We start from the raw sequence: 15,874 nt of genomic DNA, 5'->3' as shown, positions 1-15,874 counted from the left end.
AGTAGGACTATTTGATATTTAAAAGTTAAGGGCGGGTTTTTCGCATTTCAGTCTCTCTTTTAATCGGGACGAACTGTTAGACTGTCATGTCAGAGTCGAGGGAAATTTGAAGGGAGGCGAAACGTCAGTTGGGATATATAGCTGGTATAATATGATATTACGGGGATGACGATAATCAGTGACGATATCTCATCTCACTCCCTCAATTGTGACCTTTATTAAATTTTGGGGTCACGGAGAGAAATTTACTCCCGCCCTTGTTTTCTCGCTCCCTCTCTCTCTCCCTCTCTCTCTCTCTCTCTCGCTTAATAAAACGGCCGTCCCGTCCCCCTAACCCTGCACCCAATCCCATCATCGTATCCGCCATATTGCTTTTTTAACGCCGAGGCTTAGCTCCGATGCTTTTCTAGAGAAAGACGGTAACCATTAGCAACCGTGCATGGAGAAAATCAGAAAAGTCGATTCTCAAGCGTGGGAACAACAGTGTAGGAATTTTGGGTTCTGTTTTCTTTTTCTTTTTTCAAGATGAGAGTTTACTATAGATTAATACGGGGGTTACTTTGTTTATAATTTAATGTAATTGCTAATAACGTTTAGTAAAGTCTCATTTTGAAATTATAAAGGTTTAAATATTTTTAAATAAAAATTCAGTTGATTTTTGGGTGTTTCTAAAATACCTTTATGTAACGAATTTTTTTTTTTCATACTTGGGTTTATTCGGGTTTTTTCTCTCTATAATATTTGACAGGAATCAAATAACAATATCACCGTATGAGTATTCAAACCATGGATGAATAAAAATAGTTGTGAATTAAATTTTTAAACTCAAAACTATACGAAACTCTGAAAATGAAATGAAAATAAAAATATGTCTCCCGAATAAGTTTAATTAACACGATTTTTTTAGTTGAAATTTAACCTCTAAGTTAATTAAAATTGAGTATCATTAATTTAGAATTTAGGTATTTAGGGTAACTCCTTCTGTATTATATTCATCCATGTGTTGGTGGGCTATTTCCTACATAATTCAAGTAATATCATCATCATGCAGAGGGAATGCTTTAAAGTTAATCATCTTAATTAATTATTATAATCGTCTACTTAATTTAAAACGACACTAAAATTATTTATGGAATATATATTTAAAATTATCGCGGTTGATCAGTCTTTAGCAATAATTTTTCGATCGACTTTCTTTTAAAATTCCAAGGATTGCATTGTTTTCTTTATAGTATAATTAATTTCAATTTTTAGTTTTTTTTGCTAATTAAGTCAACTTCGCCCCTTTTTCTTCTATTTTTAATTACTATATACACACATTAATATAATATAAAATGAAATATAATTTTTATACGTTTATATACGTTGAATAATTTATGGCTTTTTTGTTTTTAAATACTCGTGGGGTTATTTAGGAATATAATTAATTTTTCTTTATCTCTCTTTCTATTTGAGTATTTACAGCTCAAATAATCCTGCAATTGTTTTTCTTTTTTTTTATTTTTACAAATCAAAATACGCGAGAAAAATCAGTGTGCTATTTAAAAAAAAAACATTATTATGTAAGAATTCTTTCGTACCAGTCATTGTTTAGTTTTAAAAGTATTTTTAATACGTGGTGGGTGGGTCCTTTATAGCGTTCGATAAATGGGCTTTAGTTTATTTTAATTATCATGGGTGGTTTGCGGATGACGTCACTTTTTCTTACGATCTATTTTCACTTTAAATTCGTTTCCTTCAAACCTCTATAGTTTTATAATACCGGTATGGAAAGGGGTTTTCAAGACGATTTAAAATTCGCGCGATAAATCTAGCCATTTTTGTATACGTAGATTTATTTCACGTGATTTCAGTGTCCGAAAGCCAATAGCGCGCAGTTCACCCGCGTGGAGTGTTTTTCAAAATGGCGCCGTCCAGCGTACACCCTTTTCTTATTTTCTTTAATGAATTCGACGCGTTTTAATTCACCACGGGGCTAAATTTCACCAGGTACAAGTACGTCCTTGTATCTGTAAGTACGAGGGACACATGGTGGCACCGGAAACGGCGGCCAAGTCCAACCCGGGTGATCCGACACCTTGAGGACCGTATCCGGCGCTCATGCCGGCTGTTAGGGCTCCCAATGAACTCATTCCGTTGGCCCCGGCGGCCGCGCTGTGTAACTGGGCGGCGGTAACCGAACAGGCCGAAGCTTGACCGATCACGTGACCTCGACTGTCCACCAAACAGGCTCCGGACAAGGAGGACCTTTGTTGCAAACCCAAATGACCGGAAGCCACGTGATGGGACAAGAGGTCCGAAGTGGCCAGGGATGATGGGACGGGGGAACCCTCGGTGTCGCTGGAACTACTGCACGGTTTCCCGTCTTTAACTAAAACGGGGACGGCGACTTTACGAGGAGGGGAATGATGACCCTGTTGGCTTTGCTGTTCCGCCATGGCTTTCTCTTTCGCTTGACGTTTGCACTTGTAACGGTGGTTTTGAAACCAGATTTTCACTTGGGTCGGTGTCAGATGAATCAGACTGGCCAAGTGTTCCCGTTCCGGAGCCGACAGATACTTTTGTTGCTTGAAGCGGCGTTCTAGTTCGTAAACCTGAGCCTACAAGGGAAAATACATCGAGAAAAACTTTATTAAATAAAGATAAAATCTAATTTTACACCAATTCCATGCACTAAATAAATGAACTGGCCAAAAGATTCGCTTCCCCTTTAAACAGTGGTGTATTGCGGGTGAATTATTTTTACAGGCGTTCTATATGGCCCGAATTCAATAATTAGGCCTATAAGTTGACTAAATTAAAATTAGAATAAGAACGCCTAATTATAATTAAATTATTAGTTCAGCGTGAAGATGCATGGATTGTAGGATAATTCTAGCTGTATTAGGTTTAATTTTGAGGATGGTAAATTAAAAGGAGGGGACATGAGGGCACGCATACCTGAGTGAATAGCACTCTCCTCTTCCTTCTCTGCGGAGTGAGCGGGAATTGGTGAACGGCTGAAGGTCCTCCTTTGCCGTCGGAGGCTGCGGCCGCGGCGGCTGCGACGGAGCAGGCGCTGAGAGCGGCTGGCATGTTCATATTTGACATGGACATCCCGCTCGATGATCCCATCAACCTCGAAACTATAGAGTTAGAGTGATAAAAATCGGAAACTTTAAACAGTTTAATATATATCATCTTCTATTCGCATAGGCTTAAGTTTTAACCGCATGCACGCGCGCCTTTCCCGCCCCCATTCATTTCCTTTAATTAGTTATAGGCCTGATGCGTTACTTCATATGGAATTTAGATGGTCAGTTATAGTTATAGTTTCCCAAAATAATTTAGTAATCATTTGTGCACGGTATGAGTAAATAATTATATGCAGTATTTGCTATAATTTTGGTACATTAGTGAACCATAACTTTATAAGATATGTTCCATAAGTTTGTCACTGGTTACAAACTGGAGCTTGTCATGAAGTGACGTATATTCGAGGTAAAGCGACAGACTAAATATGAAGATGGACTGCAATTTTTACCGAGTGTAGGACTTCAATTCTCATGTATACAGTTCTCGAACTAGCTCGAACTGTAAGTCTCTAGCATTATGAAGTATAGCTAGTTATATAATACTTATGAAACATATCTTGGCAAATAATTGCTATAATTTTAAGATTCTCGAGTATAAGACTGGGAGGTTTGAGATATGACAGTTTGAAATTAGTAAACACGTTTAACAATTATTTAAGTAGTGGTTCTGACTGATTGATAATTATAAAAATAACTAATAGCTTTTCCAGAAATCTTCCGAATTTCATATATACCTATATAAATTTTTAAAAATCTCGGTTTAAATATTTTTTACGTGTATACACATTTTGTAAAATAATTCTCTATACTTGTTTATATAGTATATATTATAGGTTTTATGTTTTAATATATGGGCTGTGAGATAATGTGTTTGATCAGGCTCTGGTTGTATTTTTTATGCGGGGGCGATCGCCTTGTTGGCTTTGTAATTTGATTGCAACCTTATACATATATATAATGGGCTCGCGATCGACGCTTCGAGTTGGAAGTTTACATATTGTCAAACACGTTCTATACACAGCTCGCTCGGCGCGGTCGACACCCGTGGTGTCCGATTTCCTATAATTTTTCATCCTGATGGCGAAGGGTCAACATTAAATATCCATCAGACAATGTAAAGTAAAGCTCACCCAAAAACACGCGCTTAAGTAAACCCCGTATAAATTTTTGCCTTTTTAAATCCAATTTTATAATATAACGTTGCTAGCTGCTTACTAAATTTGAAGCTGATTCAACACGTCTATTGTAAATTTATATTCATTCTCGTGTTCAAATTGAAGAAATGAATATAATACAATATGTTGATTTTATATACGTTTTAAATTATATGATTGCCTATAGATTTTATAGATTAAATATATTAGGTATTCAATTACTAAATCGTATAATGATCAACAAAATATATGGGAGATCTAAATTTTTGGAAACTTTATTAGCAATATGCTAATTTGAAAAGCTAAAAGTCGACTAATTTTTTGTGTATCCATAAGTTTATAAGATATTTTCTATAAGTATACTTCGTAATGCTAGAGCCTTACAGCTCGAGCTATAGTTCGAGAACGACAAGTCCTACACGCGGTGGTTAATTTTGCAGTCCATCTAGTCCTATTTAGTCTGTACTAAGCCTTTGACAGCGCTTTACCTCGAATCTATGACCTACGTCACTTCATGACAAACTCCAGTTTATAACCAGTGACAAACTTATGGAACATATCTTATAAACTTATGGTATATCCTAAATTAGTTTGAAGTTCAATCGTGATTATCATCTTGGATCTTAAAATTTCGGCCAGAAAAGTGGACACAAACATCTTGACTCGACTAACTAGTAAAGATAACGTAACTTGACGTCGTTGTACTAGTACGATTAACGTAGTAAATTATGGACTCATAGAAATGGAGCGTATAAGTTAAAGATTCAAGTGCAACAGTTTGCTTGATTTTAATCCCATAATGTTAAAATTGATCCCGAAGTTACGTGTATATATAAAACTATATAAAAATCGGCTTTTCAGATAACACGCAAGCAACTCGGTATTTTCGCGATTGATCTCATTCAAGTTTTTTTTATTTCCTGGGGCATTGGATATCGGCTTTTACGTCGTATACTACATCCTTTAGCTGAATAAGCCCGCATTTAGCCCCTAGGGCCGATATCGTGTATACAAATTCAGCATGGAACCCATATTTTAAAGACACTGCATGCTTGCTTGCTCAAACGCTCATCACTTTGATGGTAGACTTATATGTAGTTAGTATACATTGATAAAAATGTGAATGCTCCCCCATTGCTAACTCGCTGCTAGGCCAGAATCCAAAAAAAAAAAAAATAGACTCGTGAGAAAGATCGTGATATATATTTGCACTCTTGAAAGGGATGGAATATAACCAATAGAGCTGTGTGTAAATTATCCTTCAAGGTTTAATGGTGGTTTCTACTTTAATTTTTTTTACCATATGCAGGGCTCCCATCAGGTTACTATTTTCCTACAAAGCAAGGTCCTTAATGTACCCTAAAATCGGTATTTGGTCTTTAAATCGCGCCCTATTTTCCAAAAACCGAACAAAAAAAGGATTTATTTAGTAGTTAGTCCAGGGAGATGTCCAGAATAATTGTTTCCGACTAGAAGTAAAGAAAACCCGAAAAAATGTCCATAATAACTGGCTATTTTGTTGAAAAATAGTGGTATAATGTTTTTAACTTCGATTAAAGTGTTAGTTTAAGATCAGTGGTCCCTTTTTGGTTTAATTACCGTATTATAAAAAATTCATTCAAACTTAACGCGCTGAAATTTATCTACCTATCTATATTTCAAACTGGTTAAAATATAAAAAACAACCTTATAGTAATATGGTCCCTTCTAAGAATGCTAGGGATCAAACGTATACTTATACTCCGCTCCCATCCATCGATGGGAAAAAATGCCCCGAGGCTATAAGGTTGAAGATCCAGCCAGCCGCATGCAGCAACGCATAAGCTAGTTCCGAACTTTTAGATCACAGACATATGCGTGGAAAATGATTGGGGGTGGAGAGGCCCGGGATAAGATGGATGTATGGATGCCTATATGACACGGGATGCGATGCGACGTACTCCTCTGCCTATACTCCCTTTTTACCTTTTCCGTATCATTTAATAAAAGAAGACTAAAGATCAAAGGGTTTTTACTCTTCCTCAACGTACGTTTTATTCAAAAACGCATCTTTCAAGGAAGACCGACTTTTATTTACTAATTTATATAAAATGCTTTTGCGTTTGCTTTTGCTACTGCTGCCTCTTTCTTATATTCAAATTCATGCGTGGGAAAAACTTTTGCCTTCGGGACATATTTTAAAGTTCAAAAGAGAAACTCGCTTTATCTGTAGCTCATTTGAACTTGGGCGCCGTATCAGTAAATGAAAAAGCATAAACTAGCTGAAATATCTACAGTATATTCTTGTTAAATTTAAGAAAATGTGGAAGAAATATGTAGGTCTATATACAGAAATATCTAACGCGGAATTCAGGGTGTTTCTGGTATAAGTCTGCCATAAATTAAGGAGGGATGTTATTTTAGGCCATTTTGTATCGAAAATGTAACTTCTATCATGATATTTTACCACAAGGGCCACTGTTTTCGAGTTATGATTCAAAACAGACTTCAAAATGTCATTGAACATTTTTGACTCAAAATAGGTTTAAGAACATCCCCCTACAAGGACTATAAATTCTTTACAAGGGATGTTATTTTAGGCGATTTTGTATCGAAAATGTAACTTCTATCATGATATTTTACCACAAGGGCCACTGTTTTCGAGTTATGATTTGACGAGTGTTTAAATTAAATTTAAGGGATCATCCATAAAATACTCTGACAATCTTGACTTGAAAACAGTGACCCTGCAAAATGTCATATTACATTTTCAACCCAAAATCCCCACAATAAGGACCCTGAAAACTGCAGCTTACTTCAAATTACAATCTTCTTATATAAAACCGTATAAAAATAAATGAATTTAATGAAATAAACTCACGAAGATAATTTGCGAACAATTAAGGAAACAATGTCGAATATGATTTAGTTCTGTATTTATATATATATAGGTTCGGTAACCGGTTTTCTGTTAAATTAGATAAGACTAGGCCTACATACATATAACACGGGGCACGTATCTGAAATATAAACATTGAAATAAAATACATTGTCTTTGTATTATTATTAATTACAATATATAACTTTTATATAATCCAAATAATGAAAACTATATGTAAGTCTATATAGTCTAGTCTATAAACCGCAAAGGAAGATACGTATGAAGGAATATAACTAAGTATAATCAAAACCCGCACAAACAACGGACGGAGCTGTATAGCCTAGTCCCTTCGTAATTTCTAAATTCAACAGTAATACAAATTATATACCCTTTCGTACCGTGGCTTCGCTTTAATTGAAAGGATCTTTAATTAGAATATGCAAATGAGTATAGTCAGGGGGGGGAGAAAGGGTATGAATTATTATTCGTATGCACGAACGACAAGAGAGAGAGGGAGAGAGAAGAATATGAAAGCACCTTCCCCTACTTCATTTTCCTCATTAAATTGTGACACTTTGTAGTTTCATTGTTTCCGTCGCTGTTAAGTCCCTAGGATTAGGAACGCATGTAGTTTCTCTCCGCAATACTAATTGCTTACTAAGTTATATCGGGGAAAAGCGGGAAACAAAGGAGTATACTTGCGCGCGATTTGGTTATTCTAAAGCCATTCTCGATGTACTTGGCGTATTGCGCAAATATACCACCAGCACCATGCATGCGTATTACAAGACAAGCTCGCTGCCTGTTTGGCTGGTTGCGCTTAAATAAGGGATTGAAAATCGGTAACATCGGTATCAATGTAATTAAGAGAACTTTTAATTATTTATTTTCATTCATATAATTTCGTGCTAGAATTAATGGTTAAGTTTTTGAAATTCGTCGAAAGATTATTTGTCTTGAAGCATGCCCTATAATTAAAATTGTTAAAGTATGTTTGTTAGACGCATGCGCAATTAGAAACATTTATAGCGTAATTATGTCTATACCTTTTTAGCTAAAGGTTATTATTAACGAATTATTTAATTGTCAATTATATTAACCAATCCGCATGTTCAGCATGGAAATATTTCACAATATGGTAGGTTTTTAATTGCGTATAAAAATTACTGAAATTATATTTGAACTTTATAAAATCACAACGTAAATATACAGGGTGTTTCTGAAAAGTCCATCACAAATTAAGGGGCGTGTTTATGGGACCAAACTGAGCGGAAAGTACCAAAGAACATGGGGTCTACAACATTTAGTTTCGGAGATATGGCCCCCCAAACATTTGCCCCAAAAACGAGAAAATATCCCAAAATGTGGAGTAAGGGTTATTGCCATTACCCAACTTGTTTCGAAGTCATAGACAATTTCAATAGCCTTGAATTTGAGAAACACTACTGTAACTTTAGATAGCAGAAGGGTATAAATGGGTAGAAGTACGCGTACGGCGGTAATGTAAAGCTAATGCCAAGTGTCATAGTGTTTTAAGATTTCTCAGCACCCAGTAAAATGGTGGACCTCAACCTAGAGGGCAAGAAGTCCCAGAGGCCGTAGAAGACGAAGTCCTTACTATTTTCGAGGACGAACCAGAAGCAAGTACCCGCCAGGTGAGTAAGCGATTAGGCGTTGGTCACGTGCTCGTGTGGAAAATCCTCAAAAGTCACCAGTTTCATTCTTACCATTTTCAAAAGGTTCAAGGTTTGAATTCCGCGGACTACCCACGACGCATTGATAAACGCCATTGATTTCCCGCGTAGTCTGTTAGTCACAGACGAAGCTAATTTTTCGCAAGATGGTATTATTAACCTGCATAATAAGCATCAATGGTCCCAAAGAAACCCTCACGCAACGCTCGTTAAATCTCACCAAGTACAATTTAGTTTAAACGTGTGGTGCGGTATTGTAGGTGACAATTTAATTGGATCTTATTTTCTACAGCCCAGGTTAAACGGTGAGGCGTACCTACAATTCTTACAAGACGTTTTACCGGAATTACTTGACGATGTGCCCTTAGGTTTGGTGCGCAGAATGTAGTTCATGCATGACGGTGCACCACCACATTTCAGTCTCGCTGTCCGAGCTCACCTTAACGCGACGTTCTCTTTTCGGTGGATAGGTCGAGGTGGACCCGTGAAATGGCCTGCTCGATCACCCGACCTTAACCCGTGCGATTTCTACCTTTGGGGCCACTTGAAGGACATAGTTTATCAGAGTGAAGTACCTGATGTGGAAGAGCTTCGTCGACGAATCGTTAATGCCTGTCAAACTATTCGCGATACTCCAGGCATTTTGCAACGTGCTAGGGAATCGTTTGTAAGGCGTGTTCAAGTTTGCCTTAACGCGGGTGGTGAACACTTTGAACAATTCTTGTAGTAGTTATTTGTTACAGATTAAGAATGAAGAACTAATAAAAAATACATTTACATTGGGATCGTATCATGGCGTTTTCTCTGTGACACATCAAACACTAACGTAATGAACAAACTCAACCTTCAATCGCAACCATTTTACTGGGTGCTGAGAAATGTTAAAACACTATGACACTTGGTATTAGTTTAACATTACCGCCGTACGCGTACTTCTACCCATTTATACCCTTCTGCTATCTAAAGTTACATTAGTGTTTCTCAAATTCAAGGCTATTGAAATTCTCTATGACTTCGAAACAAGTTGGGTAATGGCAATAACCCTTACTCCACATTTTGGGATATTTTTTCGTTTTTGGGGCAAATGTTTGGGGGGCCATATCTCCGAAACTAAATGTTGTAGACCCCATGTTCTTTGATACGTTTCACTCAGTTTGGTCCAATAATCACGCTCCTTAATTTGTGATGGACCTTTCAAAAACACCCTGTATAGGCTTAAAAAATTTATTTCCGTCATCATCAGACACAATTCAAATAGGACGTTCAAGTTTAATTTAATTTGACCTAAACTTAAGTATATACTTAATATTATTTGTGGAAGATATATAGGTATATTGGAACAATCGATATATATTCGTATAATTACCCAGGTTGAAATGAATGTAAATGTGTAGGGAAAAATCGTGATACGTTCTTCTGGGTCGCGCTGTACTCGTATATTGCGTAAGGTTTATCAAATAATCCAGAACACTGACCGCTCGTTTGGATTTTCTTTTTTTTTTCTTTGACGCGTCTTATGTATAATGTATGTATTTCCCCCCTGAAATATGGGATAAAATCTATACATGGACTCCCCGTTGACTTTCATACAACGCGCAACAACCATCGTCCCGGGGGCTATAGCTTCGCGGCGCTAAAAATCTATAGAAACAGGCTGGATATAAGGAAAATGGGATGGGATGGGATGGCAAGAATAAGAAGAAGAAGAAGGGATGGATGCTGCTGTGCGATTCTCCGAAGAAGATGTTCGTTTACGGATGAAGAGATGATGATTGCTTTTAAATATCCGGAGGAAGACCACTCGCTGAGAAAGTTCGTTCAGAGCACGCGGGGTCAGTTAGGATAGTCGAGGGCCCGGGCCCATTTGACATATCACGCCTAGACAATCCAATAATTCCTCACCTCCCTACCTATCCCAGAGAGAGAGGTGTACCGTATTATAAAAAACGTTTTTATCAGATTTAAAATAGGCCAAAGCATGCGGGCACACACACACACACACACACATGTACTTTTGTCATTCATTTCATCTCTCTCTCATGATACCAAGATGTTTTTCTAAATTTCCATTCTCGGCTATAGCCGCGGTGCCAGATAAAAACTCTCTTAAAAAGCCGCCGCGGGTATATCCGTATCCTCTTATAAGGAATAGCTGCCGTTTAAAAGTCGAGAGTATTTTTCTAGAGAGTTCTAGAGTTTAAACATCCCCCCTCGAAAAGAGTATAGCACCCATTGTCCCAAAACATTTTGAAATTGAAGGCGTTTTGAAGAATATGCTTGCTTGCTCGCGTTCATCCGCATCGTATTTGGTCGCGCGAGGATGCGATGATGCCGAGAAGTGTGTATGGGTGATGAGGATGGATGGATGGAGAGCTCTTTAGAGAAGAAGATACTTTTAGTTGATGATGACTTGCCGTGCAGTGTTGGAGCACGCGCATCTCCCGTAACGGGGCTTCGAGTTTTGGGGTGAAAAAGGTATATTATATATCGTTCGAGCTGAAAAGTGACTGCTGCCAAAGTGGTCATCCCGTGTTTAATGAGAGAAGCTGGAGAGAGAGAGAGAAAGAGAGAGAGGTGCTAGAAATCTCCGAGTCTGACGCGCAAAAGTCGAGAATCTGGAGTATATACTCGGAGTAGGTACCTAACTTATAAGTAGATTCACTCGAACCCGTTACATCTCTAAGAATTGTTCGTCGGCAACGTTCGAGACTCATCGATGCCGGGCTAGAATGGGAAGAAGGTGAGCAAGCGGGATAAAAATACTAGAAAAGCACTCTTGGAAAGAGTATAAGGTGGAAGGGGGAGAGGAAGGAAATTGAAGGGGGGGAAGTAGTTGAGTTTTAGGAGCCAAAAGAGGGGGGGGTAGTGCAAGTACTAAAGTAGCTTCTCCTAGAATGAAGGAGGAGGAGTGGTGGCGGGGGGATACGGGGCAAGACGTGCGAAAAGGTTCGCTACGATGGGATATACCAAGTGTGTAAGCGTTAAGCGCCGCCAAGAACACTTGGAGAAGCATCGCTAAAGCTATAGGAAAAGGCCGGTGAAGTGTTAGCCGGTATACTTCTGCAGGGGCCTTTTCCTGTAGTGGATTCTTCAACTACCGGCGTTTCGAATGAAGTGCCCCTTTCCGTGGGCCCTAGCTATACCATCGCCCGATGCTTCTCTCTCTCTCTCTCTAGCCCTCTCACCTCGCCTTTCTCTCTCTCTTTGGTAGCTCCTTTAAGGTGGTGATGGCGAGCGTACATCCTTTACTCGCCGGAATAAGGATCCTTATTTGGAGTGACCATAGATGCTGAGACTTAAGCGCTACCGCCCCAATCGGTACCGATAGCGTAGCCGCAGAGCGCGCGACGCGTCTCTCTTTATAGGTCCTCGATAGATATATATATATTCTCTTCTTCTCCGGGATGGGGATGCTGGGGACTCCAGCCTCTTCCATCCTTTCTATACCTCTCTTCATCCTCATCAACACCGATCTCCTCTCGGCTTCAACTCCCATCACTCCGCCTCCCCTTCACCCTGTCCCCTTCTTTCTTCTCTAAAACCTATCTGACGTATACGGGATGGTCCTCGACCCGCGTGGACTTTTCGTTACTAAGATAGGACGCGGAGATGGCCTGGCTGCGTGGCGCCCCAAGGACCCTTTTAACTCTTAAAACCGAAATCTCTCTGGCGATAGCTCCCGATGGGAGACTCGACTATAGGCTATCCGCCGCTCTAGGCCAAGACGCGCCCGCAAAGTCATCGCGAATGGTGATAGGGGAAAAGAAAAGTGGTCTTTACTCTTTAGATGGAAACACTTTTCTGGAGTAGCGATTTTCTTCTCGACGGTTACCGCGATTTTACCCGGAAACACTCTGGCTTCGAGGGCCGCTCGCCGACGAACCAAAGAGTGTCTCTGTATGAGCTCGCTCGGCCCGTGTCGATCTTCAAGTTGATAAAAGGCCGCGACCAAAGCGATGACACCAGACACGACTTTCAGACCTTTCTTCGAACAGATGTATTTTTAACGCTTTTAAAAATGGATCCCCAATTTTTACTCGCTGAAAATATTACGATCGAGCTAGTTAAAGTATACTATACGGATCTTTCGCGATAGTTCGATAATACCATTCCCTCATTTTGGATTTTTATTTTACTTTTATTTTAATATCCGCTCTTCGTAATTTATTTGCTACGCGCATCCGTGCCTGGATTATTATTAGGCGGATTTTGGGATTTAAGTCTCTCTTTCGGTCGCTTCCGTCAGTTAGCTACGGCTATTTTTAAATCGAAAGAGGGCTTTCTTTTCTATACCCATTACTTTGGTGCTCAAATTATCGTTTAAAATTAAATTTACGTAATGGTTTGATAATTCGGCCGCATGCAGTGTCATGAACTATAGTGATCGATATTTGTTTAATAACAAACGCGTATTATGAACGGAACTTGCCTTAATTTCTATCGGGCAAATTCAGATTTTTGTTGAGAAATCTTTTTACGAACGTATGTTCACGCCAATCGTGGCTTTTAACTTCGTAAAGTGTGAGCATGTTCGTAGTAAAATTTCTTCACACGGATAGAGAGTAAAATCTATAAGTTGAATAACGTTTCACTTACTGGCAAATCGGGGATCGGGCGCCGTACCGTACCATCCCGCGGCCGATTGACGGACGTGTTCGCCGTAATGGGCTCCGATGTCCGTCCCGTTGCAATATTGGGACGAAAAAGAGTTCGGATGGGAAAGTTGGGGCACGTGCATATAAGGGCTGGTCACCGGGACGTTCATGACGTTGCCGTGAGAGCTGGAGACGTTGACCAGCGTCGAGTTGTTCGGACCGGGAGACGGGGAATCCGTTCCTCCGAGCAAAGAAGTACCGGAAATGTTCAAAGGGTGAGAATGTCCGCCACCGGAAACGGAATCGGGCGAAGTTTCGCCACCGAAACGGGTCGCGGTCGGGGGGTGGTGGTGGTGGTGGTGAGATAGTTGTTGGTGTTGGTACTGGTAAGTCGGCGAGGTCGAAGAAGTAGGCGCGGGCGGACCGCCAGTAGAAGAAGAGGGGTTCAAGGTGGCGGTATCGACGACGACCTTCTTGTAGCACTCTTCGAGCGGGCTGAGAATGTCGGTAACTGAGAACGGCGTGGAGTGTTTGGGACTCAGGGACATGGCTCGCCACTCAATGCGCTAAGTGGTGCTCCTTCCGCGGCTCTTATGCCACCACTCTCCCCTATGGCTCGACGGGGTGGACGGCCAGACCGAGAGGGGAGGGGAAACGCGATGCTGGCACCAACGTACCGAGGCGGCCCATCTCGCGCCTGCAAGCTAACGGATCAGAGCCGAGAACCGTCGCCAAGACCGAGACAGAAAATAGAAGCCCGGGATTCAACGGAGAACGGAAGTTAGCGCCGGAGAAGGCGGTCGTGCTCGGGATAAAAGGAGAAAGGGGGGGACGGAGGATGCTCGGATCGATCCCGTAACTCCCGGACTCTCCGTTTGGGCGCCGAAACGGGAGGAGGTTCCCGCGGCTTTCCTGCAACCGTCAATCAAATGGGAAGATTCTAACTTCATCCCGGTTGGCTCACTCCGTCCTCCCTTGATCCGGCTTTTCCCTCCTCCTACCTCCTTCTTCCTTTCTTATTTGATTTCAACTCCCCCCTCCTTTATTACTCCCAGTTCTCCGTCCGCGTCTTTTACGTTCTCCCGTTAGGCTGACGTATTTATCTCCTCTACCTCCTCCCAGCATCTTCCCGCGAGAGCCAGAAGAGACTCGGAAGAGGAGAGGGAGAGAAAGGCAAAAAGAATGGCTGCGTCCTATGAAAGAAAGGAAAAAAAGCTGGCCGGAGACGACGACTGCATGCACTAGAGAAGCAGAGAGGGAATAGAGAGTTAAATTGTACCCAAAACTCAACACGCGCTTCAGTTTTTAACTCGATTCTACTCGCGTTTCTAGAGTGGTTATGCCTTTTATCGCTTTAAGAAGGCGTAATCCTCGAACTATATAGCCCCGCGTTTTTCCCGCCAAATGGATGGGGGTAATTCGGGAACGAAACTCACCCAAAGTTCCCGACAACGACTCTAGAACCGCGACCGAGTGTTCTTGTACCGCGGTACACCGCGTCAATACCTTCTAGGGTCCACTTACATCGAAACGAGCCTCCAACAATGTTTTAAAGAATGCTCGCCCTACACTATATACATTTTTTAAGTTTTTCAAACTATAGCGTCTTACGTGTAGTTGTTCGAGAGAGCCAATGACCCCTGAAATTCGACTTTCCATTGATGCCGATGATACTTACGTTACGTTTATGTTCCCATAAGATGAAATCTTAAGCGATTTCCCATGGTTACCGCGGTTTAAATGAATGTTACGACGCGGGCCTCTTTTCAAAATGATATAAAAAAAAGTTATAATTTACCTAATGCGGATGAAAAACAGCTAGCTAGGACACTACTATACCTTTTCTCAGCTTGCATCTGAGCTTTATACCCATCCCATATTTGAATTAAAATGATTTAGAATATATAATTACTGTTAATTATCATAGAAAAGTTACATATCTCTCTACATTATAACATAACCAACCCTGTAGGCATTTTCCTAGAATGAACACATATGGGCTCGTTCTGTTGTTAGTTTTGAAATATAAGCACATCAGTTAAAATTCCATTTAGGCCTAGTTTTTGGCAGACAATTGCAGGGGTGATTGACTCAATTTATTTCAGCTTTAAACTAATATTTAGACTAGGCTTAGAAAATAAATGATATTTTTTTTAATAAGAAAAATAACTAGAGAAACTGGATTCCAACGTTTTATTTATAAAAGATAAAAGTCTGCTGCAGTATTTTTATTGGTTTGGTTTTATAATAGAATTTACCGTTGTTTCTTGAGATGTTCTAAAGGATAAGTGAACTGTAAATAATACTAATTAGCCTGTCTTCTTTAGCGTAATTGAAGAATACATTAAAATTTCGCGCTATTTCACTGTAACTTTAATAAGGCGAATGTGTAATCCTAATTAACTGGGATATAATGTATTTTTATTGGGATTAATAATTAGGGAGGTTTTTTTCTAAGCTAATTGTTTCATTATGATAGAAATGATACTTTTCTATA

At 39.8% G+C, this 15,874-nt stretch overlaps 1 protein-coding gene across 2 annotated transcripts; it reads right to left on the bottom strand.

Annotated features, from left to right (window-relative positions):
- Positions 1-655: 655 nt before the first annotated feature.
- Positions 656-14,504, bottom strand: LOC149717775 (homeobox protein Nkx-2.4-like). Of its 2 annotated transcripts, none has more exons than XM_089840692.1 (3): positions 13,379-14,504; positions 2,941-3,155; positions 656-2,600 (listed from the first exon to the last, which is right to left on the bottom strand). In XM_089840692.1, the coding sequence occupies exons 1-3, from the start codon at positions 13,923-13,925 to the stop codon at positions 1,983-1,985; spliced, it is 1,380 nt and encodes a 459-aa protein (XP_089696818.1). In that variant the 5' UTR covers positions 13,926-14,504; the 3' UTR covers positions 656-1,982. The 2 variants fall into 2 exon arrangements, with proteins under 2 accessions (XP_089696818.1, XP_089696819.1); XM_089840693.1 differs by having other exon boundaries at positions 2,941-3,125; positions 13,379-14,500.
- Between the last annotated feature and the right edge of the window lie 1,370 nt (positions 14,505-15,874).

This window comes from Phalangium opilio, unplaced genomic scaffold (genome assembly GCF_054372755.1).
Source record: "Phalangium opilio isolate 3A_F unplaced genomic scaffold, DU_Popi_V2 ptg000003l_1, whole genome shotgun sequence".
In the NCBI taxonomy this organism is placed as follows: domain Eukaryota; kingdom Metazoa; phylum Arthropoda; class Arachnida; order Opiliones; family Phalangiidae; genus Phalangium; species Phalangium opilio.
Note: the sequence above shows the minus strand (reverse complement) of the source record. Positions and strands in the feature narration are given on the sequence as shown.